Source organism: Lissotriton helveticus, chromosome 4_1 (assembly GCF_964261635.1).
Source record: "Lissotriton helveticus chromosome 4_1, aLisHel1.1, whole genome shotgun sequence".
Classification (NCBI taxonomy): domain Eukaryota; kingdom Metazoa; phylum Chordata; class Amphibia; order Caudata; family Salamandridae; genus Lissotriton; species Lissotriton helveticus.
This window is the reverse complement of record NC_136063.1, coordinates 1,624,585,017-1,624,609,658: the sequence shown is the minus strand read 5'-3', so window position 1 is coordinate 1,624,609,658 and position 24,642 is coordinate 1,624,585,017. Positions and strand designations below refer to the sequence as shown.

At 41.3% G+C, this 24,642-nt stretch overlaps 1 protein-coding gene across 7 annotated transcripts in view; it reads right to left on the bottom strand.

Moving 5' to 3' along the window:
- The window catches only part of PDE1C (phosphodiesterase 1C), a 1,852,914-nt gene that overhangs the window by 179,782 nt on the left and 1,648,490 nt on the right, over positions 1-24,642 (bottom strand). For all 7 annotated transcript variants that reach the window (XM_078688253.1, XM_078688254.1, XM_078688255.1 and 4 more), the window contains 3 exons: positions 20,769-20,889; positions 18,783-18,958; positions 443-745 (listed from right to left, as the gene is read on the bottom strand). In XM_078688253.1, the coding sequence (XP_078544379.1) occupies positions 443-745; positions 18,783-18,958; positions 20,769-20,889 (600 nt within the window). The remainder of the gene's footprint in view (positions 1-442; positions 746-18,782; positions 18,959-20,768; positions 20,890-24,642) is intronic.

Genomic DNA, 24,642 nt, shown 5'->3' with positions numbered 1-24,642 from the left:
CTGTCCTTCCTTTCATCCTGTTGTGTTCATGCCGATATTATTCTCCACCCTTTCTCTCTTCTGCTTTTTTTCTACCACTTAATTTTTCTCTATTGTCTTCCGCAGACCCTCACTCTGCACCTGCCTTTTTTTCTTCATTCTGTTTTCACAGATCTTTTTTCAATGTGAATCCCTAACCCCACCACTCCTCAAGTCTGTCACTCTATTCTTTTACAGAGAACCAGTGTCCATAAAAAAATAAAGAAATTGAAAGTTTAGCTTATGTTAAATCATTAAGCATGCGCAGTGGCAACCCCTCCCCAATCGCCGCGTTAGCAGATCTGTCAGGGGTTACTGACACCACTTCTGTGAATTAGTGCACACAGAAATGTCTTCAGCATTATACACTCACCATGTTCTAGGTGGTTTACCTTCGTTTGTAAAGAAGTGAAAGCAGACTCACCATTTTGTACAAATTGTTTATCTTCTGCCCGTGCTGGTTGTGCGCCTGCCACTTTGTCCGCTTTAGGCTGGTTTGCTGCTTGTGTTTCCTCTTGTCTGGTTACACTGGGTAGCCGTGTCCCATTTGCATTACCCCTGCTAGATTCTGTGTTCTTTCTTTCTACAGAATTTGATGCATTGCTGTTCTCTGTCTTCGGTAGAATTGGTTCATCAGGTGGCTTTGCATCTTCACTTGTTTCTGTTGTGCCCTCTTCAACTTTTAGAAGATTTTCTTCTGCTTCTCTCTTGGCTTTTTCTTCCGCATCTGTCAGACAATGGATTACATATTGTGTCAGTGATAATATACCAAGGGTCCTTTATACAGTATAACATGAACTTTGGTGAACTTTGCTTATATGCATAAATTCACTAGGACCTAGGACCACTAGCTATCTCTCACCACTGTGGGAAGTTAGATACATTTCCAGGTTGTGTACCATAAAATCTGTTTCTCAATTAAAGCAACACAGAGAGGATTTGTTTCTAACATGTTTTTTTATTTTTTTATTATTTATTTGAGGAGGATAGATATCAGCATTTACATTACAGGAGATATAATTGATATACTTCTCATATACTTGACATATAAAGTGCAATACTAATACAATACAATGCAGCGAGGTTGATCCAACAGCCCTAGCACATCTTTCCATTCTGCACACTCATATTAGATACAGTCTTTATAAATAGCAGCGTAGATACTATTAAAGTGTGTAAGTGCAACTATGTTGAAATTCAAGATACAGTAATGATCCCTTTCAACATACCCAAAGCGATCTTTAAAACTTCACGAGTAGCAACAGTAATCATAAAGTACAAGGTACGATTAAGAGAATGCAAGCATTCAACAAGAAGCATTCAACAAGGTAAGATATTATCATTAATAGCAGCATCCAAACTTATCAGTAACACCCCTGATTACTAATATCCTAAATTTGTATGCCAATGAATCTCTACTGAGCCGTTCTAACATACTGACCACTAAAGAATTGTAATTCTCTACTAGCAGCCAAAACCAAAATTAGGATGCCCCCAGAAAGCCAAATATAATACATCATTACAATCAGTAACATTTCCTTAATCGCCATGCCAAGTCAACAGGGATGTATCCCAGCCCTGTATGACACATGAATCCTAGGTTTTATATATCAATCACTTCATAGAAGACGAGGAAAAACATGCTCAAGTTGCGTTAAATCTACAAAGAGCTCCCACTCGTTTGGCATAAGACTTCTCATAGGTATAGGTCCTGGTCATCTTATTAAGCAATTGTCCTATTGTCGGTACCCTTATTGTTTTCCAGCTCTGTAAAATTAATGACCAAGCCACTGCTACCAATATTGAAATAAAGTACTGTTCGTATTTCCTTAACTGATATACCTCGTGTGTAGAACCAAATAGTGTTAACATGGGTGTTGGGGAAATCGTAGTAGACATACAATGGCTGATTACCTCAAAAATCTCCTTCCAGAATTGCTGTAGTCTGGAGCAATCAAAAATGCATAAACCCATAGACCAGTTTCATTCCAGCTATACCTCAAACATTGATCAGAGAGGGATGGGAACATTCTGTGCAATCTATGTGGCATATAATATGCCGTCCATCTTGATAAGATGCCCATCCTTTTAAAATGTGCGGCCTTTCATGCTCTATATCTCACTAAGTAACTGCCATTCGCTAATATTGTATCTACACCCCTTTTCTTGGAAAAAGTTTAGTATCTGCGCAGCTAGTTGCTTCTCACTAACATTCTGGCACAACAAGCGATACCAATTCCCTACTCCTAATACCTTTCTTTCCTTTATCCGCCAGACTATCTGCCGAGCCTGACTCATTCATCGACACATAGTTGTCTTTAAGAAAACTTGTCACCTGATTAAAATGTAAATAAAGCAATGCATTTTTGCTTCTGAATTGTTGCAGTATCGATTTCCATGTGATAATCTTGTATGATTATTACAATTGCCCAGCTGTTCAAAACTGAAGGGCTATCCAAAACTGTAAAACCACGTTAGACAGTGGTAAACCCCAAATCGAGCAATCTTGTATTTTCCATCCGTGGCATACTGGGATATCTTGTGATTTAAAAAAATATCTGCATGTGAGATGCAAAAGCCAGTAAAACTTTGCATCTTGTCTTCTTAGGGAATTTTGCAGACCTCAAAAAAAGCTGGTAATTTTATTGCACTTTCTGTTAGCATACGATTTAATAATAAATTATCATACATTGGTGACAGTGCTGGTAATTGCATCCTAAGGTCAACCAAAGAGGCCTGACAGTATGTTGGAAAGTGTAGCGGTGCTAACCATCCCCGTATTGTATCTAGTTGGAGCGGGGATATTTTTACCCTAGGCTCTTTATTAGCCTAAATTAACTTCAGAATAATGGCAGCTGCCTCCTCAAAATAGATATTTGGGGACATATGTAGGTAATCTAATTTTACCGATTCCTAAATACCGAATTTTACCGATTCGGTATTTAGGAATCGGTAAATTGAATGTAGGTAAAAATTAGGTAAATTTGACCGATTCAGTAATATTCGTTATTACCGATTCGGTATTTACCGATTCGATAATTCCCATTCATTCCTATGAATGGGAAGCCATTCACTATTACCGATTCGGTGAACGCCGAATCGGTAATAGGGGGAGCATATTCAAGGGTGGCAGGGTGTCACATTGACACCCTGTTCCACCCCTGAATCGTGCATGAGTGCACATGTGGTGCACATGTCTGCCACATGGCACCTTGAAAAAAGCAAATTATTCCTTTTTCAAAGGTATTCGGTATTTATCACCAACTTGTGATTGGTGGTAAATAACGAATCCTGAATGCAAAAATGCACTCACTTGAGTGCCTCCTACATAGCTTTTAGGGATTCGGTAATTTACAGATTCCTTAAAATAAGGAATCGGTATTTTAACGATTCCTTAAGGAATCGGTAAATTACTGAATCTTTAAAACTTGCCTCCTACATCAGAAAATACTAAATACCGGTCGGTAACGGGATAATTACCGATTTTCGGCCGTTACCAAGCGGTATTTAGCTCCTACATATGGCCCTAGGTGCCTTGAGGGGAGGTTAAGAAAGAGAAATCAAAATAAAAGAAGAATCGACCTTTTGATCAATGTAACCTGCTCCACTAATGACAAAGGCAAAACGGTCCACCTTCCCAGTAACTTTTTTGCCTTTAAAAGGGTATTTCCATAATTTAGATGAAACAACTGCGAAAAGTTGTTTGTTACAAAAATTCCTAGATATCTAATAGGGCGTCGGCACCTCTCTTGCCAATTGTATTGTATGAATTTGTACGAGTACGTTATGCACTCTGCACTTTACTTACGGGGTTACAACGGATCATTTATTCTTTTTAACTTCTACATTTTAAACCATTCAGGCTTTTTTACCTGAAAGGAGGGCTTTAACTTTATACGAGGGAAGTGAGGGGAATCTTCAATGTTCCTCTTCCGGGCCTTGACGTTCTAGGGGCACAATTTTGGTTAGTGTGCACTCTAGTCATCCAGCTCATTTGCCGATCATAAGAGCCACGGCCTAGACGCACCGCTGGTGCGCAAAAGGCAAGCCCATCTGCCCCTGTCGGCATCCCGGAAGCATCCAGTGCCAGCCACTGATATGGTTCTCCTCCAGTTGACAAGCGCTCTATCTCAAATGATAACGCAACCTTGCTCAGCATAGCTCCAAAGAGGAAATACCCTTTGCAAACCCTAGCTGTGCATGGACCACCCATCATGAAAGGAAACAAAAAAGTATCCTACTGTAATAAGGAGCTGCCGCAAGCCGGGAACTGCAACATGGATCCCAGCATTCGTCGCTCAGGAGGAGCGGTCAGCAGTCTAGAGGAAGGCCGGCGCCCTCCGATGATGTCAGACGCCTAAGGAAAAGTGAGGAAGAACGAGGAGCCGGAGGATGAGAGAAGACAGGAGACCAGCACCGAAGAGTAGGAAACAGAGACAACAAGTGGCAGGACTAGACCCAAGACCACGGCACAGAGCGGCAGAGGAGCAGTAGATGGCGGAGAAGGAGACCCATTTCTCGAGAAAGAAAAGGTGGGAGTATCCGGACGTCCCAGAGGAGTGCAGGATGCCCCGATACACCCTGCTGCGGTCCCGGAGGACTGTGGCTCCAGGAATCCCCATTGAACCCGAGGGAACCAGGAAGATGGGGAACCTGAAGTGAAGGCCCTACACTGCAACCGGGAAGACTAGAAAATGTCTGTTGTTGACCTAATTTCTAGGCTTACAGTGGGTTAAAACCCAGAACTTTTGTTTCTTTTGGCCTGGAACTCTTTTTGCCTTAATGACCTTAGTCTAATTCATTTACTATTAAAACCTAATAAGGCTGGACAGTCTTATAACCTAACATTACATTGCCTGACATCTTCATTGAGAGCCCTTTTGTATTGCCGCACCCTACACTGTTGGCCAAACTTACAACACTTACACTCCTCATAAATCCAGTTGGCCATCAAAACAGTTCTCAGCAGCCCTAATTAATGACAGATCCCTGCAGAAACATGAACTTCAGATCTTGGCTTTTGGAGACAGCCAATCCCATTTTAGCCACGGCAATCCCTCCCAACTACAGATTCCTGAGGAAGGGCGGAGGGGGGGGGTGGGATAGCATTAGTTTATAAGAAGGAATACGTCTGCAGATCCTTTCCTCTTGTCTCTCTTGAGAAGGTGGAGGCACTGGGCTTTCACTGGCAGGGGCCCTCTTCTACCATCCTCCTGTCCAGGCCGGCATCTGCTCGAACTCACTAGGAAGTGCCTTAGCCCAGTGGGTTATGAGGTATGCCCACTTTATAGTGCTGGGAGATTTTTATGTCCATCTAGATAACCCCTTGTAGCCAGAGGCTTTAACACTCTTGGATACTATGAGCACTTTCTCACTTAAGCAATAGGTTTCTGGTCCCACGCACTAAGCAGGCCATACATTAGACCCGGTCTTTTAGAATTTGAATCTGGCGGTGTCACAACCATGCCCTCTTGCATGGTCTGATCACCACCTTAGTTTATTTACCTGGCCTAATACGTGTGTTAGGTCACCCCCTAAGGAAAATACCCTGGCCTCCTAATAAGCTTACCACAAAATACAACAAGATGCTTGAGGCATGCCTTGACAATAAATACACCAGCTCTGTCTTTATGGGAGAGGATGCCGCAAGCTTGGATTGCTGAATTCTAGGAACCAGCAATGAGTTATCCGCTATTACAAGGCGAACTCGAACAAGGTTGAAACCATTGGCCCTGTGGATTAACGATTACCTTAGATTATGTAAAAAACATTGTAAACACCTTGAAAAGGTATGGAGACATAATTTCAAGCCAGAAGATAAAGCAATTTATAAGCTCTCATTACAAATATACCACGTGGAGGTGTCTCTAGCTAAAAAGGCCTTATTCGAAATAAAGATCAAGGAGGCAGGTAACAAGTCAAATGAGATATTTAGAAATGCCAAATCTTTTCTTAGACCTAAGGTCATATCAAGAGAAGGTAAACCGACATCTGAGTGGTGTAAGGAGATAGAATCATCCTTTTATGAAAAGTTTGCTACCATCCAGGCCAATCTTCTCAAGTTTGTACATCCTGTCCAGATGCCCGTGGACATCCCAGATAACCCCATCTCTCTCACCTCTAATTTTACTCTGGCCAATTTCGAACAGCTGCCCCTCGAAATGTCACTAACAGCTATTGAACGCCTGAAGTCGGGCTCCCAATTGGACCCATGTCCTATTAACCTGTTAACTTTAGCCGCCCAAACTATCAATCCTATAGTAAATAATATACTAAACACCTCGCTGTCGACTGGCATGGTCCCTGCACGTTGGAAAAGGGCAAAAGTAATCCCCTTGCCGAAAAAACCTTCGGCTGACCCACAGCAATCGGCAAATTATAGGCCCATCTCCCTCCTCCCTGCCTTCTCTAAAATTCTAGAGAAGGAAGTTAATCACCAACTGTGCCAATACCTGAAAGAAAGCAAATTATTACATTCAAGTGATTCAGGCTAAAGACCTCATTTTAGTACTGAGACAGCGTTTCTGGAAGTAGTGGAGCTTATCAGAAGCGCCCTTGACAAGGGAGGCAAAGCCATTTACATCATGTTGGACCTAACTGCAGCTTTTGACATGATGCGACACTTAAAAATACTTGAACACCTTCAAGGAATAGGGATCAGTAATATATACGGTCAGCTGTGGGTTTTGAGGTAAGTGGGACTGGGGCGCTCAATCGGTGCAGTATTATAGTAAGGGGTGATGGATAAAATTGTATATTTATGGGCCGCTGCTACCAGTATAGAGGAGAACCCTAAAACCTCTTTAAGGAACCAAGCGAGAGAAACCTTGGCACCATACAAATATACAACAGGTACTGGGCACACATATAATCAACAGTTACGATAACACAAGAGTTCAAGACAAAGTAGATTGACACTGGTGGTGTGGTAAAAACAACACGTTTGCTTTATGTAGATCTTTTCTTCAGATTTTACGACACGTGTTTCGTCAAACTGGGAGATACCTGTGACTCATCAGGGCTGCAATGGTGTGGATCGAAATCAAAAGACCAGTGATATTTCCAACCCAGTCAAGGGTGGTCGATGGGGCGTAGGTATGGAGCAAGTGGATAACAGGAGGGCACGCAGTGGGGTTCGGCTGCGTGGCGTCGACCCCGGGGTGTCGGGTCGCAGCGGTGCTTCTGGATGGGATCGGTCTGGGACAGAAGTGGCGGAGCCGGTGTCAATCTACTTTGTCTTGAACTCTTGTGTTATCGTAACCGTTGATTATACGTTTGCCCAGTACCTGTTGTATAATAGGGATCAGTAACACTGCTTTGAAATGGCTGACCTCTTTTCTAAGCAATCAAAGCCAAGAATGATGGCTGCCTTCATTTTCTTCGCAAGCTAGAACTCTCACTGTGGGCGTACCCCCAGGGATCGTCCCTAAGCCCCACTCTGTTCAATATTTATATTACACCTTTAGAAACAATGGCAGTGTTAATGGGCAATCTCTTATGTGGATAGAATGCATCTTCTCTTCTCCTGTGGTAGGGGAGAGGAGCTGGAGGTGGAGCTCATCTCCAAATGTCTTGCTAAGGTGTTTCAGTGGCTGGCCCAGCACCAACTGAAATGCAACCCGAATAAGACGGAGATTGTGATCTTCGGAGATGCCCCTCATAATTTCCTGAGAACTTTCTGGCCTAAGGATGCACCACAGCCAGGTCCTCTTCAAAATTCCATAAGGGACCTAGGCATCAAATTTGACAACACCCTCTCTTTCCAACCACAGGTACAAGCAATAATTTGCTCATGTTTCAGCACCCTTTGTATGCTCCAAGATTCCTACCTCTCCTGGCAGAGTCAGCGGGCAAAAAGGTTATCCAGGCTCTGATCATGATGAGACTGGATTATGGGAATGCTCTTTATCTCTGACTCCCTGAGTACCTTCTTAGCAGACTTCAGGTGGTGCAGAACTCGCCAGCTAGACTTTTACTCAAACTCCCGCCTAGGACTCACATGTCCGCCCATCTGAAGGCCCTTCATTGGCTTCCTGTAAAAAAGAGGGTGCAATTTAAGGCCATGGTATTAGTGCATAAGGCCTTGCACGACTCTGGAGCAGTTTATCTCAGAGAGAGGATTCATGAGTACACTCCAGCTTGCAAATTTCGATCTTTCTTCACTCACCTGGCAAGAGTGCCTCGGATCCATCGACTTAGAATGGGCGGTAGATCCTTCTCTTACTTAGGGCTGCTCACCTGGAATAAACTTCCGAGAGACCTTCGCCTAGCCAGCGAGCTCGCTTTTTTTAAGAAGAAACTGGAAACCTGGCTTTTCACATGGTCAGGCTAAGTTCTAGGTTGGTGCCTTTAGCGCTGGGACATGGTAGGAGTAGCTGTGCATTGTACAAATTGTTATAACATAAAATGACATTGTGACATAGACTGTAAGCAAACTGCTAGCTGAGAGATGCTGGAGTTAAATATAACAATTTTTTTCTGTTTTGGCTTGATTAACTCTATATCCTCTTACATGGGTCAAATCCTGAATTTCTTCTATCGAATTCTGCATATTTAAACCTTCAGCTTTTAAATATAGAATTATATCATCTGCAATTAATCTAATTTTAGCTATCCCACTTATATGTGGCACAACCAATGGGTTGTTTTTTTGAAAAGCTTATTAATAACAGCTCCTTAAAGCTCTTGGAGATGGAAATCCCACACTTAATTTGATTTAAAAGAGTTGTTAAATAAGGGAGAAGCTCATCTTGAAAGGCCCTGTACACTTCTGTTGGAATGCCATAATTTCTGCTGGCCTTTGCGCCAGCCATATTCTTAAGGGTGACAGCCACTCTATGGGGTTGTATGTTTTTGAAGTGCTGTACTATGATCCCTAGAAATGTGTGGTAAATGGAAGGACTCCAAATAATGCACCATCTCTTGCTCGTCTCTCACCTGTGCTTCTGTATAGATTTTCTTATAATGACTAATAAACACCTCGGCTCCCTTCTCATCATTATCCTCTATGATTCCAGTATTTGGAATTCTCTTGGGTAACTGCTTGCCTACTTTTCTGAATTTTAGTGGACCATGCCAAGTATTTACCTATGATCTTATTCTCTTCATACTTTGCTCCCTGCAATATCCTCCAGCATCAAAAAAAACCTTTAAATGTTGTTCAATCCTAGTCACTATTTTTGCGCCTCTTGATGTCTTGACAAATCATTTTGATCCCACATCGACCTCCTATTCATTTCATGCCTGGCCCTCTTCACTTCAGTGTGTAAAATCTACATTTTTTGTGCACGCTTCTTTGATAATTTCACATAAGATACCTTAAACGCCTCCCAGGCCATGAAGATTTGGGTTGCAAGAAGAGATTTATCAAACTGCCACATCAGCCTTTTTTTCTGAGGTGCTTCTAAAATCATTACAAGAGACACTATAGAAAGGTCTGAGAAAGAATTGGCGAGTATCTCAGTCCATTCACTTTTCAATGATTTTGTTACAAGAAACAAAATCTAATATGAGGCAGTCCTAAAGCTGGTGTAATAGCACGTTTACTGAGACAGGACCGGATGCTCTTGATGCCAAGGAGATATTAAAGCGAAATCCTCCTTCATTATATTTATCAATGTTGTTGTTTTAGTTTTTACCTGTCTCTTAGTTGTATTCAAGGTATCTAATATTAGATCTTATATTTAGTTAAAATCACCTTTCATTACTGATGGTCCTTCTAAACGTAGTATTAGGTCATAAATTTGCTCCAACATCTCAGTCTCATCACAAATGGGTTTCAGAACATTTACTATTATCTCAGCAACCTTGATCCTAATCCACATCCATCTACCCTTCCTATTGCAAGAAACATCCTCGCCCTTCCCGCCTACTGTATTTAAGAATAATATAACCAACTCCGCACTGCCAAATCCGCTGAGGCAAAATATGCCTGTGAGTACTTTATCGGGATAGATAACTTGGGGGTGTTAGGTTTAATGTGAGTTTTTTGCAGAAAAATTACTTTTGGTAAAAAAAGAGGCTAACCATTTCAAAATAGCACCACTTTTCCACTTATTTATGAGGCCATTCATGTTACACTTAATTATCTTTAAATTCTGTGTCATTATTAGTATCTGAGCTTAAACATTTTCACCCCAGGTGTCTCTAACTTTCTCCCAGTCATACTACCTCAACTTCAACCTATTCCTCAATCGTTTCCTTTGGCCTATTTGTGGTCTACTTCCCCTATCCCCCCCCCTATTCTTCAGTTACCATTACACTCACTGCTCGCATCCTGCTCTCTTTTAACTGCTCCCCCCAATCCTCCTTATGTCCCCTCCTCACCCTCCCCACACAAATCTCACCCTGGAGAATGGAGACACCCCACACTCCCACCTTGACTCCACCCTTCAACAATGGGTTTCGTGTTGTAGCACCCCGTGGCCCACTCATGACAGCCCCCTCTATGACACCCAATATGCACAGTACCATCTTTGAGACTTGACTCACATCGGAAAAGAGAAACATACATTGCCACCCCTTCCACTATGTCAGAAAAGGTGATTTTCACACAATATCACTTTGAAATATGTATTTCGAAATGCCTTATAAGTCAATATATCCCCATTTCAAGCCAGGGATTCCAAAAATATACTACGGCAACGCCAATTTTATAACAGGGCTAGCATTATTATGTGAGGTCCATTGTTATACCAGGGCCTAATACTACAATGCCAGGATGACCATAATATTACTAGAATTAAACCAATTATGCCTGGGCCAGCATATAATATGTGTGTGGACAATATCATGCCATGGATGTCCACAATGAGCCAAGACATAACATTAATATGACTAGGATAGCATAAGCTCAAGGTTAAACACCAACATAAAAATATGTCATCAATGTGCCCAGAGTATAACTATTATTCCAGGGCTAACATTATTCCATGGGTGTATTTCACAATACCATCCAATGCCACAATACGCCATTTCTATGCAATATAAAACTTACTTATAATCCATGTACAGTCGATCACACTGAAAATGTGACACCATATACATATAATTAGTTTCGATCCCAGAAGCAATAATGTGTACAGAGCCTTCATCAGAGCACACTTAGGATGCACCTTCATATCCGCTAACACAGAGCAATAGTGCAAACAGCAATACTTGGCTTCCACCCTCATGAAATGGAATAAGAGATTTCGATTGCCTCTGGTGCTCAACTGCAGAGAAAGTTCCTTGGTCACTGCTGACTAAAAGGGCCCTGTTGGCGAGCTGCAGGCCACAATTTCAGGTCCCACTCTTTGAATGGAGCACTATAGCTTACTCTATAGACAACATACACTGTCCAGGTGATGGTTGAGTACGGCTTGCCAGTTATCCTAGCTGTTCTGCAGTTCTCAGGTACAGACTCTATCATTTGAGGCTGCATAATTTCAAGAAACTTATAATAAGAATGTCCCGTATGTTAAATACCACATGACGTGACCCTGTACCATAGCCGTTGTTTCAAATGACATTGTTATATATGTACTTAAGTATTTGCTATACGCCTTTTGAACAATTATCTGTCTTGCCTATAGAAGACCAATAACCATAACACAGCATTGCAACAATTAAACTTGGCTCCGACACCATAAGTGATTTTCCTTCCCTCCACAAAAATTACAAATGTATAAATCAATACATACAAAAGACATCCAATGAATAAAAATGTAATCTATTCAACAACATAAAATGAGCTAGAAATATAATTGCGCATCGGTGGCTCAAAAAAAGCATGATATATTCAATTAAATAATTCTACAGAATTACCTGTTAGAGCTTACACAACGTGTTATTATAACCCATTTTATTAGTATTCTTATTATTGACCTGAGAAAGGTAAAAAGATGAGTCAGCGGAACTCAGATTAGTGCCTTTGAGCCACAGTATATACATACATTTGTGCAGGAGGGCCCCAGTTTACGTGAGCTACAAAAATGTGGCATTGCTAGCGCTGTAGTGGCTACACGGAGCACAGCTAAATCCCTGAAATGGTGGGGATAGATGACTCCTTTCTGAAATGAATAGGTTGATATATTTAGCCCATCCAGCCCTGAGAGCATTGTTGCAAGTTTTCAATAAGTACTCAGATTATAATTTAGAGCGAAAATGTTTGCGGCCATTTGGACTCCAAACTGAAAGAGTTTTCCATATGTTCTGTACAGAACTACCGGTAAAACCGGAAAACTTTTAGCCAACCTATATACAAACTTATCCCTGTGAAATGCACAGTTTGGCTTATTTTTTTCAAAATGTATTTCTAGGGAATGCCTCTCAAATCCCACGATAACGCCAAGGCCTGGATGTCAGTGGGTGGGTATTCTAAATACATTTTCCAGGGTTGCTTGTGATTTTCTATACCTTCCTGTACTCTGCTAAGGCTAACATAATGTGTAACGTGACAATATAAATTCTACATTCCCCTCCCAAAATATTTTTACATACTCGTAGTATGTTCGATAGACAAGACTATGAAACATTACATACGAGTTGAGCTCAGGAAAGATACTTTGAATTTTCAAACAGTAGCAACTTTATTACAATGGAACTCTAATCGCTCAGCATATTAAAACTTTGTTGAAACAGCCCTCAGATGGTGTTTAAGAATTGTATTGCACTGAGGAAAGCCTCTGCTCCAAATAAGTAATAAATCAGAAAAAGTAATTTTCACAGAGAGCTGAAATCTATATTCTCTTGCCAGAAGCTACTGACAAATGTAATTAATTTTTGAATTAATAAATTATGTGTTACATGGAAATATAATTCACCACTTATATTTAAAACCTCCGTACTTTATTAATCATTTCTGCAATGAGACTTTGCTCCTGATGACTTGGCGCATTGATATTATGCCCTGGGAACGGTCTGTACATTCATTTAACATACATTTCCTTCCAGAGTCCTAAGAAACACTTTCCCCCAATGCAGTACATATGGAAATTCACAGGGGGGAGCTGCAGCTTAAGGAAATGGCAGCAGAATTTATATTAGAAAGGTTTTCTAATCATATCTATGGAACCATCAGTATGAAGAAATCGCAGCACAAATTTGTGTATACCAGAATTTATGAGGCAGCATGTAAAAGAGCCATGATCGTAACCTGCCCCAAGGAAATAATATGGTAATTATAACTTCAAAATTCAATTTATATATGCATGATATATTTAAGCATATCGCTTCAAACCATGTTACGTACATCGATGTCTTCACAGCACTACTTACAATAACCCAATATTCTTTTCATGAAAACAAAAACATGCCCCAAGATATTTTCCAAGACACTTGCTGTATTTGTTTTTCAGCAAAAAATATGGCAAGCAATAGACTCACTACATAATAACATCCTTAAAATACAAGTCACTGCTCTGATTACAGCAAGGGGGGCCAAAATAGTGTTATCCTCTGGTGTGACATTTCATAAAACCTACATGAGTACATGTATATACATTTGCTGAAACAAGATGGTAACTATTCACCCTCTGGAAAAATGCTGAAAATGTGCAAAAAATGCAACTGGAAGTATTTCAAATCAAATCAAAAAGTCTTTATTTCGATTTTTTTCAATCATAAAAGACAATTACACCCTTAGACATTTTCCCCCCAAAAATTTTTACAATTTACATTTTTTTAAATTACCCTTCATTGACAGCTAGTAAAATCCACAGTTCATCACTTCGTCTCTCAATTAACAATTATTGTTGGCCAACCACCGAACATAAAATCCATAGATTACAATCATTAAATAAGTTATGTTAAAAAGAAGACATAAATATTTCAAAAATTTTCAAAATTCATCACTAGGTGCATTATTCACTAAATACATTTTACAGTTTCAAGTGTCAAGTGTCATTAGGCCAAGATTACTGTAGGCTCATTTTACGGGCCCGAATTATCCACATCCAGTGGAGAAATTTAGCTATGGCAATAACTACGGCTTGGGAGTTGTCAGTACATAGACTCCTGACTGCCTCGCAACCCGTTTTGAGACCTAACTGGACACAAATAGGTTTTAACCAAGATCTCCTAGGAATCTTATATTCTGGACAGGCAAAGAGAACATGCCCAATGACTTCCCGCTGATCAGGACAAAAGGGACAGGCCGATGCTTGTCCCCCTCGCCATTTTGCATTGAGAGCATTTAATGGTAATGTCCCCACCCTAAGCTGATGATATTTCTTCCTGTCCCCTGGAATGGTAATCCAGTCCCAATATGCCTCAATGGCCGGAAAATGCTTAAGTTCTAAGAAATCTGCCGTAAAAGATGGTTCAATACAGCGGCCAAATCTCTTTGCCTCAAGCATGTTCCAGTACAGGTCTCGAATTGTTTTTCTAGGTGGAAAGAGATTCCCTACTGGGTCATCCCACAATGGAGATAATCCCATAGCCTTGTAAATTGCCTTTACCTCCCTCATCCATACTATTTTATGAGCCTTATCGAACTCTCTTACCTCGAGGAAGGCCCGTGCATACTGGGAGAGTTCTGGAGTAACCCATAATCTCCTCCAGTAGGCAACCGATCTATCTCTGGCCATATCCTCGAGGCTATGAGACCCTAGGTCGTAATGGAGAGGGATCAGTGGAGTGGAGGCCGGTAAGCCTGTGATATTGCGCAAAAATTTATTTTGCGCACCCGTCAGCCTTTTCAAATTACTGAGCCCCCACAGTTCCGCCCCATAGAGAACTGCTGCTCCAACTTTAGCGTCATAAATCTTTAGAACCAGGGTGATTGGCCTAGTGTGAGATAAATAAAATTCCTTAGTGAGTGCTCCTGTCAGTTGTGCGTGTTTCGTGACCAGCTGGTTGATGTGCTGTTTCCAATCTAATTTGGATGATAAGATTATGCCCAGATAATTAAATACTTGGGTCTGCTCCAGTTGAACCCCATCCATAACCATCTTCCCTCTGACGAATTTATTTTTATGTAGGACCATGAACTTTGTCTTTGATGTATTAATGACAAGACCATGGTCTTTGCAAAAAACTTCAAAGACTTCAACAGCCTTTTGGAGGCCCTGCTGTGTCTTCGAAATAAATAGCGTATCGTCAGCAAACATCAACAGGGGGATCGGCTTGCCATCCAGCTTGGGGGCATCGGTTGGTTGCTGTTCAAAATAGCCGATCACCCTGTTGATGTATAGTGAGAAGAGTGTAGGGGCAAGTACACACCCTTGGCAAACCCCCCTGGCGATAGGGAATTTATCAGTTACACTTCCCTGCTGGTTCCAGCGGACCCGGGCATAATTATTTTCATGCAGTCTAATTAAAAGTGACAAAATATCAAGTGGGATGCCCTGCTCTTGTAAGGCTGCCCACAGCTTAGTACGGGGCACCAAATCAAACGCTGATTTAAGATCAACGAAAACTGCAAAAAGCATGCCCCCTCTAGTAACACTACACGCCAATATAATAAAACACATCTAAAAACTTGGTCAATGGTACTGGTATGACTTCGAAACCCTGCCTGTAGGGGCGACAGAATATCATTTTCCTCTATCCAGCCCTGAATACGCTGCAGTAAGAGCCTTGCCACTACCTTTTGTATGCAAGCAATCAGGCTAATTGGCCTGTAATTTCCTGGGTCCGAGCACTCCCCCTTTTTAAAAATTGGGATAATCTCGGCACCCTTCCAGGACTCAGGTATTGGTGAGCCCATCGCAATGCCATTAGCCAGCAGATGGATATAAGAGGCCCAAAGGTCCTTATCATGCATAAAAAGGTCTGCTGGAACGGAGTCCAGGCCTGGTGCCCTAGCTTTAGGGATATTGTTAAAAGTTTTAATGATATCAGCTTTGGTAAAGGAAAGGTGATTTGTGCCCTCAATTGCTTTTAGAAGAGCCTTGCTCTCTTCTCCGTCCTCATCCACAGCGGCAAACTGGGACGCATAGTGAGAGACCCAAGCATTTGGTGAAACATAATTGATAGGTTCACCCCTTTTAATCCCCCTACCCCATTTGACCATATCCCAAAAGGAGCACATAGATCTTTCTTTACTAGCACTCAGGAGCTCCCTCCAGTATTCATTGTCCCAGTCACTTTTTGCCTTAAGTTGTGGTTTTTTGTACGTGACTCGGCCGGTCTTGATCTTAACTATATCTTTGGTTTTTACTGCATCTGATAGGGCCCTGTATGTAGCCCTACAGGATTTGCCATACCATTGATCCTCCTTTCTCGCTGGCCTACTCTGTTTTTTGGTCACCTTTTTGACGAAGAAAGATCTTAACTGATTAAAGAAACTGTCGTGAATCCGACTAGCATTTGACACGATTGCCTCCACAGTGGAATTGTTCCTTAATTCCACTATAGCCTGAACAGTCAGATCCCTCATGGCAGCAACACCCTCTTCATTCATTACACAGTTTGCCCATCTGATTCGTCTATGGTTATTTGAGAGGGCTATTTCCACACAATCACCCAGGCCCTCGCGTTTTAGTAGATCAAATAACCTGAATGACAGGATTAATGGGTTATGATCACTCTCTACCCGCTCTTCTATCCGCATGTCATCCATAATAGACCAGTTCTCCTTATTTGTGAGGATATAATCTATGCGGCTATGAGATATACCGTTGTTAAAGGTAGAAGCACCCAGTTTGTCGGAACCCATTCTTCCATTAGTGGCACGTAGGCCATGCTCCACACATAGGACTTTGAGTTGTAGTGCTGCCTCTGTCCATTTTTTAATAGGTGGTATTGTCAGCTGAGGGATCTTTCAAATGTAATCCTCTTCCACTGTAAGATCCATATCATAGCTGTCTAGGGGTTCAAAACAGCATTTTAAATCTCCTGCCACAATTATGTTACCTTTTGAGCGGTATCGCTCAAGGAGAATATCTAACTGATCATCTGCTTCGGTAGGTTTACCACCTGAAAGCCCCCCGGGATAAATATTAACGACAAGGAGGTCCTTGAAGTCTGAGCTTTTGAGTTTGATTAGCAAAATATCTGGGCTATTTGTGACCAGCTGAGTAACGGAATATCTACTGTCCTGCTTAACCCATGTCAGCAAGCCTCCCTTCGGTCTTCCCCGTAAGCTAGGGATGGAAGAAGTGTAAAAGTTTAGATATCCTTGCTTGAATTCCGGAGTTACCTGCCATGTTTCCTGAAGGAGGATTATATCATTATTATCCAGAAAGGCTAGCCAGTTCAGAGATGTTACCTTACTTCTCAGCCCTGCCACATTCCATGACACCAGAGTTGATAGGGCAAGAGAATTCGTACGTTCAAATTTGGTGTGTGGGTCAGCGCTAACCCTACCTTCTTTGGGTAGTAAACCCCCGCATAGACTGGTATCTAATGCCTCCTGATTGAAATCAATTTTGTTTTGTGCTGTGTTGTCAACCATACAATCACGTGGTTGATTAGGGCCATTTGTCCCTTCCAGATCCACTGAGATATTATATTTGCCCATTGTGTTGGTCCGGGGAGTGCGGATGTCACTTGTGAGGGCAGCGCTTTCAGCTATAGTGTCGTCCATTCCACAGACCTCAGATAATCTGATACATGCAGTATTGCGATCCCCCAGGAGTCAGTCGTAGTCGTTTAGGCCTGACAGGATCCCAAACATATTTCCTAGGCTAATCCCCCATTCATTAGCTGGAGCACCCGCACCCCACCTATTCATCCACAAAATAGTGTTATGCTCTGGTATGACATTTCATAAAACCTACATGAGTACATGTATATACATTTGCTGAAACAAGATGGTAACTATTCACCCTCTGGAAAAAATGCTGAAAATTTGCAAAAAATGCAACTGGAAGTATTCAAAATACTGCCCCTTCTGTGTTGAACGTAACAAAAAGGAGTTACTTTTATAGAGCCATTCTCTGCTTTGAATTTCACCAAAAATACAGCCATAACTAATTTGGAAACTGGAATCTCCACTATTGGACTGGCCCAGCCACCATCCTGCCCTGTGGATCCCAGAGCAGGGGAAATTTGACTTAGTATCTTCCACAGGGCTGTATCCATGCTGAACCTAACGCTGGTAAGTCACACCCACCTCCAGTGCCCCGACACTCCATCTCTAGACCCAGACTTCCAGGATATGGCTCCAGGCAATTTGTAATAGGGCCAATGTTCTTAATGTGCAGGATATACTTAATTTGAGCCACTGCTTTCTGGTGCTCAGCACCACACTTAATTGTCAAAAGAGGCCCTTATGATATTCTGCCACATGGTGGTGCTGTTTGTCTGATTTAGAGCTGAGCACAACAACAAATTGTGTGAACAATTCAATATACATCAAAATTGAATAATACCTTCCACCAAAGTCATTCGAATAGCTTAGTGGGCCTGGATTAGTTGAATTGTAACACCTGTGGGAGTGTGATAGTGAGTGGTTGTGTTGATTCTGTAAATAGCAGTCCTGGCAAGGTTCAAGCTGCAGTAGCCTCCTGACGACAACCCTGGCCCATATATTTTTTCTTTACAAATTAAGCACCTGATATACATAACATGAAAGACCACGTTGTTCTTGCTTGGATTAATAGGTCTACCGTATAAAAACACAACCTTACAACAACGCAACAATAATATCACGATTGTATCATAATTATTGACAAAGGTCAAGTATATAAAGCAACCTAAGGTTTGAGATACTTTCTATACTTTACATACCCTGTACTGTGACTTCTAACATTTGACATTCTGTAGCTGAGGCGCTCCTCTCAGACACCAGTACTGGGTCTTTAAAAGTGCAGAATTCCCTTCTGTTTTTGCATGTTTACCTTTGGCTGCCTGTGCTTTCCATTTTTCTCGGTTCTGCAGCACCACTTCGTGCCAGGTGTTTCTAAAGCTTTTGAAGTCCACAGTGAGTATAGAGCAGTTCAAAGAGGCACTTCCCTCCGACCCAGTGCTTTTGACACTCGTTCTTTTAACGTCAGAGGTGGTAATGCTGTTCAGGCTGGAAGGCAAAGACACATTGCAACAAATGTTAAGACTGCTCTGTGAGACACAACATGGCGGACAAGCAAATACCGCCGCGCTACGGAAGTGAACCAATCGACTGGAGGAAGACCTCCATCGTAGTTGTCTGGGGGCATAGATAGAAGAATGGGGGGAAACAAGCCAGGGTTAATAGAGAGAGAATCAAGTGAGGAAGAAAGGACAGCAGAAATGGTTGTACAATTTAGGATTGGACTAAACTAGGCTAGAACGTGATTTTCCCAGGTTCTAATCAGTTGAGTTTTGTGAGACCGGATGCCCATTGGATGGATAAGAGAGCTCACCACATAGAACCCTGGAACCGACTGACGAACTTTAACTTTGTTTACGAAGTGTTCCAGGCAGGATCAAAGTTAGAGTCAGTTACCTTCATTGAATGATGGTGAATGACGTTCTGCCTAAGGATATCTGCTTACAGACAAGTCAAATGGTTTTAATCCAAATGCAAGAACATTTTATCCCAGTAGGTCTGAGCTACATACAGCGCTAGCTGTCTCGCCAGTCCCATGTTTACCACATTTTTCCAAATACAAATAGATACATAAATATACATAGTCTTTCAATCAGCCTGCTTCATCTAGTGCTCTGTTCAAGGGTCATTCACAGTTTGCCTCCGCTCACCTCAGCCTACAGCAAGGGGCATTTGGCCCTCATCACTTTGAGTAACAGCACTTTATAATGGCACATGAGAACAACCAACTAACAGGAAGTGAAATTCAGAGTCGCGTTTGTTAGTCAATCTCTGCTTTTATTGTGTTATTTTATTTTTCAAATGGCTCATTTTGAACTTCGTTTTTTTTTTACATATTTGCACACCACATTTAGACAGTGGTATTTTTACGTTTTATTTTTTATACTTTTCATGTCTCTTGCATGTGTTTGCAAAAATATACATAAATAAAAACATAGCAGGTTTGTCAATGCAAGACTATTTTTTTTGACAATTTTAAAGCATATCTGAAAAAAGACGAGTTCCGATTTGAAACGTCAAATGACACAGGCAGGATTTTTTTTTCCAAACAATGTTCAAAGCTCAATGTGTTTGTTAACTAATGGAGTTTTATATGTTCTATCAAAATGTTACGGGGATGACGCCTGGTGGTAGCTACAAGAAAGCAGCTAATCGAGGGTTCTGGTAATGGAATAGATTGGGAGAGCAGCACTGCCAGGCGGGTGAGGGTTGGCGGTCATGGTAAGCAGCACTTATTCAAGCACATTCATTTAGGTGCCTACTACTGAAGTGTCTTATTTAACAGGTTTCACAAAAATGTTTGACACGTCATTTAATAGAGACGTGATACATTTCCTTCTGGCATTCTGCATTTTATGTAGTGTCACTTAAGACACATATATTTATATTATCTATGGCCCATTGTCTGATGTATAAGTCTAGTGTGGCCCCAGCTCATAGAGTTTACCTGTTTGGATAAGTTAGCCTATGGCAAGTTTAGGTCAACGAGAAAATTAATTAAATCCTACTTCTTTAGAGCCGTTTATCTCCGTGGGGGGGTCAAAAACTCACTTGTCTGTTCACAAAAACAATTCTGCTTTCAAAAGAATAAATCATGGAATAAGATGCCTTATGAAAAACGTAGACTAGAATACAATTAGTACGAAGCAGGTTGAGAAATTGTTTCTTATGAATCAGCGAAACTTCATGGGGTGCATGCATTGCATGATCAATTCAGCAGGTATGCAGTGGCAAAACCATCATTCACTAGTGGCATGAATCAAGCTGACCTCCTGGGGGGTGCAGCTTTCACACTAACCTGGAACGTCTGAATCCCGCGAGGCCAGAGCGCGAGGCTTCATCGATCAGAGGAGCCACAATTTTCTCGGTCATGTCCGTCAGCACAGTAAAGGTTGGATCCACAATGAAATCAATGAAACCTGGGCAACATATCAAAGTACACATTTAGGTGTGGCAATACATGTCTCTTTCTAGCTTTGTTAGTATTTTATAATTTAAGATGAGTAAGAGAGGCTTACATGTTAGTAGAAGACACTTAGATTGAGTTTTAATAACATCTAGCACAAAGTGGTTGGCTTGTATTGAAGCTAGGAGGATATATGACTGACATATGACTCTGTAGCTCTCTTCCTCGGAACGGGCACAGTTCTAGGCTGCCTAGAGCCACACATCATGGCACTATAGTGCAAAGGTGTGTCTGTGTGATGTCTAGCATAGCTTGTTTAAAAAAAAAAAATATGATAACACACTTTAAAATGGTACAAACGTATGTGTGCTGTACAGTGTAGGACACATGCATATATTGAATGATTTGGAGACATAAAAACATTTCTCAAAGTTGATGCCTGCCTCAAGAAGGCATAACTTTTTGGAGCAAAGAAATGTCTTAATAGATTGGACGTTCCTTCAAAAACCATGGGTTGGAGCATGGAATTACCCATGTACCGAACATGGGAAGCTTCCTTAATGAAAAAAATTGAAAAATAACACGTGCTACTTTGCATTATTTTTAGTCTACTTTGAAATGCAAAAATAGTTTTGTGCTGGTTAGTAAATCGCAACTCAACACTTTGTGCCCATTTGCGTCCCTTTTGGTGACTTTGTACCACAGCAAAATGTTGATGAATCTGGACTTGGGGTTTAATATCACTAACAGTAAACAGACAAGATATATAACATCATTTGGATACGTTTCCTTCATGACACTAGCTTTATTTTCAAACCTAACCTGAACCAGTCACAGATGCAAGATGGTGACTTCAGCCTCAGACATAAACATAGGATTTGCATCATATAAGCAAAATGAGTGTAAAATTTATTTGTATGTTTTTAGATTCAGAAGTCTCTGTAAGAGCATTAAACAGTCTTTTCCCTGTAGGAAAGATCCTCAACTACCTAGAGAGCAATAAAGGTGGCTGCAAATGTTTCAATATTAGTTGTGAGACAACAGTCACTGCTATTGTTAACCAATATGTATTACTAAATAAAAATAAGTAAATGAATGTAAATAGCAAACATTTCACAATGGTTACTATTCAAAGTCTAAAATCAAAACACAATACGTCTTATTCCCAAGCATGTAAACCTTTTTGCCAATTACAGCTGTTCACACAGCTATCAGTAGAATAACAGGATATCGCTAACTCCTTCCTTGTCCTGTTCCTTTGCTTGTGATGTGTGTCCACTTTCTGAAAGAATCATTGCATTAAGAAAGATGGCAATTTTCACAAACAAAAGTAATGTTCCTGTTAGCTAGGGTCTTTTCCTCTATTTGGGGTGTTGATAGAGGTAACCTGTTTCCCGCTTATCTTTTTCCTGCCTACATTCGCTTCACTGAACTGCATTTCATTTAGTTAGTTATTTATATGCACATTTCTCATTTATAAACGTGTCTCAGTTAGTATTAATATAGCTGTATAGCCCGACGTAGCGGGCTGTACCGGCTATTAAAGGCCCGCGCGTGCGTCAAGGGACCAGGACTTTAATAACCGGTATAGCCCTGCTACGAAAGGGCTATAAGGCTATTAGAACATTCTGCCACTAGAGGGCAGAATGTTCTAACAAATAAAACAAAGGCCTCTCGAAGCTCGAAAACATTGGAATGTTGCTCTGCGGGCCTTTACCGGCCCATAGAAGCATGGAGCACTCGATTGTCTACAGTGGAGCTCCCAACATTCCAATGTTCTAATTGCACATATTTATCATGTTCTGATTGATTTCTTATACAGTGATAGTGCTCCTGTTATTCATATGTTTATAGCAATGGTGTGTTCATATCACGTAGCAAATCTCAATAAATGGGCAACAGAACTTGTATGCTAATTCTTCAATTTTAATCAAACAACGAGGTTTTGCCTTTTCATAATAATGAGAAAATAGTATTTAAGTCTGATGCAAATGCATCCTAATGGAGCGAGACCTTCCAATTTGGGAAACAGTGCTAACAAAGCCATCATTACATCGCCGTGCTATTACAACAACGGCGTTATTAGTACGCAATGTATTTACATAATAAGTCATTATAACAACTTGCAGTAGGGGGCGCTGAAGTATTGGAAATGAATTCCAACACCTTCCCTACTGTTGCGCAAATTGGAGTAATAATAATAATAATCCACATTTGTAAAGCGCACAATCACCCGTAAGGGTCTCTAGGCGCTGGGGGCCGTTGGGAAGATTAAGCAAGCTATTGCCCAGAGTCACATGGTGCTGGGCTAACCTGCCGCCGGAGCCGGGGATCGAACCCTGATCCCCAGATTCCAGCGTCAGTCGCCCTGGCCGCGGCGCCACACCTCTCCCTAGGATTAGTAACAATACTATTCCTAAATCCAGTGTGCCCCCTACTGCAAGTCGTTGTAATGACTTGCGCTGTAAAAGCAAGCAATGTAATACATCGCATTGTAATGTGCTTTATTATTCAGATTTTCGTGGTAGCTTCTACCAAGCTGTATGCAACAGAGATCGTATATGAGGGCTATGTGCTGGTGTAGTCTTCCTTATCTGTGCTTCCCCACAATTCAGAACACCATAATTGAGTCAATCTATGACATTCTCCAAGCAGAGTAGCTGATTCAAAACAACTCTGTAAGGCACCAAAGACTTGTATCTTAGAGGCCATCTGGACAACTCATATGGACACTTTTTTACTAAAAAAGACTCATCAAAAAGTTTAATCGCTCAATGCTTTGATTTAAGGAACACCATCTAAACACCGTTCATTAGGATGGAATTCGTTTTGACATATTGTCTAATCCCCTATGAAACTTAAACAATGATGCTTATATGTGTAGTAACAGAGGCGCACACTATGCCAAGCTCTGGGAATTTTTGCAGCACCTGGCTCTAAAACGTGAATACTCACACACATATTCTCGGGGGCCACAAAGATTGGCCTTTTGTCTAACCGAGGGCTGCACTAATGCCAGAGGGGGGTGTAAAGTGAGTGTAGGGGAAGCAATGCATATATATCTAGTGGCTGTCTTTACAAATGAAGGTGTTCTAAAGTTAAGGGCCTAGTTTCTTCCTTTCCTTAACTGCAATTAACCTTTAAGTAAGTGTTAGAAGTATATTTAACTTTTTTCATGTTAGTGCTGAGTCGAGTAAACAGCAACCCAGTGCTGCTGCTGCCCAGGGGGCCGCATGTAAAGGTCAGGAGGGTGCACGCGGCCCCCTGGCCACACTTTGAGTGTCACTGCTTTAGAATAAGGCCCCATACAAGTTGTGGAGGTATTGTACAGCACAGTTGCTTGGAACAGAAGTGGAGGTCAATACACACAAAGGAAGTGTGATGATATTAAAGGAGAGAAGGAGTTTAACTGCGCACAAGCTACTTGTTATGCTGGATTTGACGGTTGTCGCGTGCCACGGAGGTTTCACCCTCTAGACCTCAGAGTGTCCAATACAATATGACCATTCATGCGTCCTCTAACATTAGAGGGCAACCCTCTGGACGCAGCGATGTTGATCGCGTGTGCGATTTTTCAAATTGAAATGGTGTATCCAAATTTTGAAACAAGAGTTTGAATGTTGAATGCTGATTTTATTCATGAAGATATATCCTTGTGTTTAAACACAATTTGAATCATATTCTGATAACTATCAGATTATTTTTTTCTTTATTCTCAATGCATTTCGGGCACATTCAGGCCCTTCATCAGGGAAAATCTAAATAG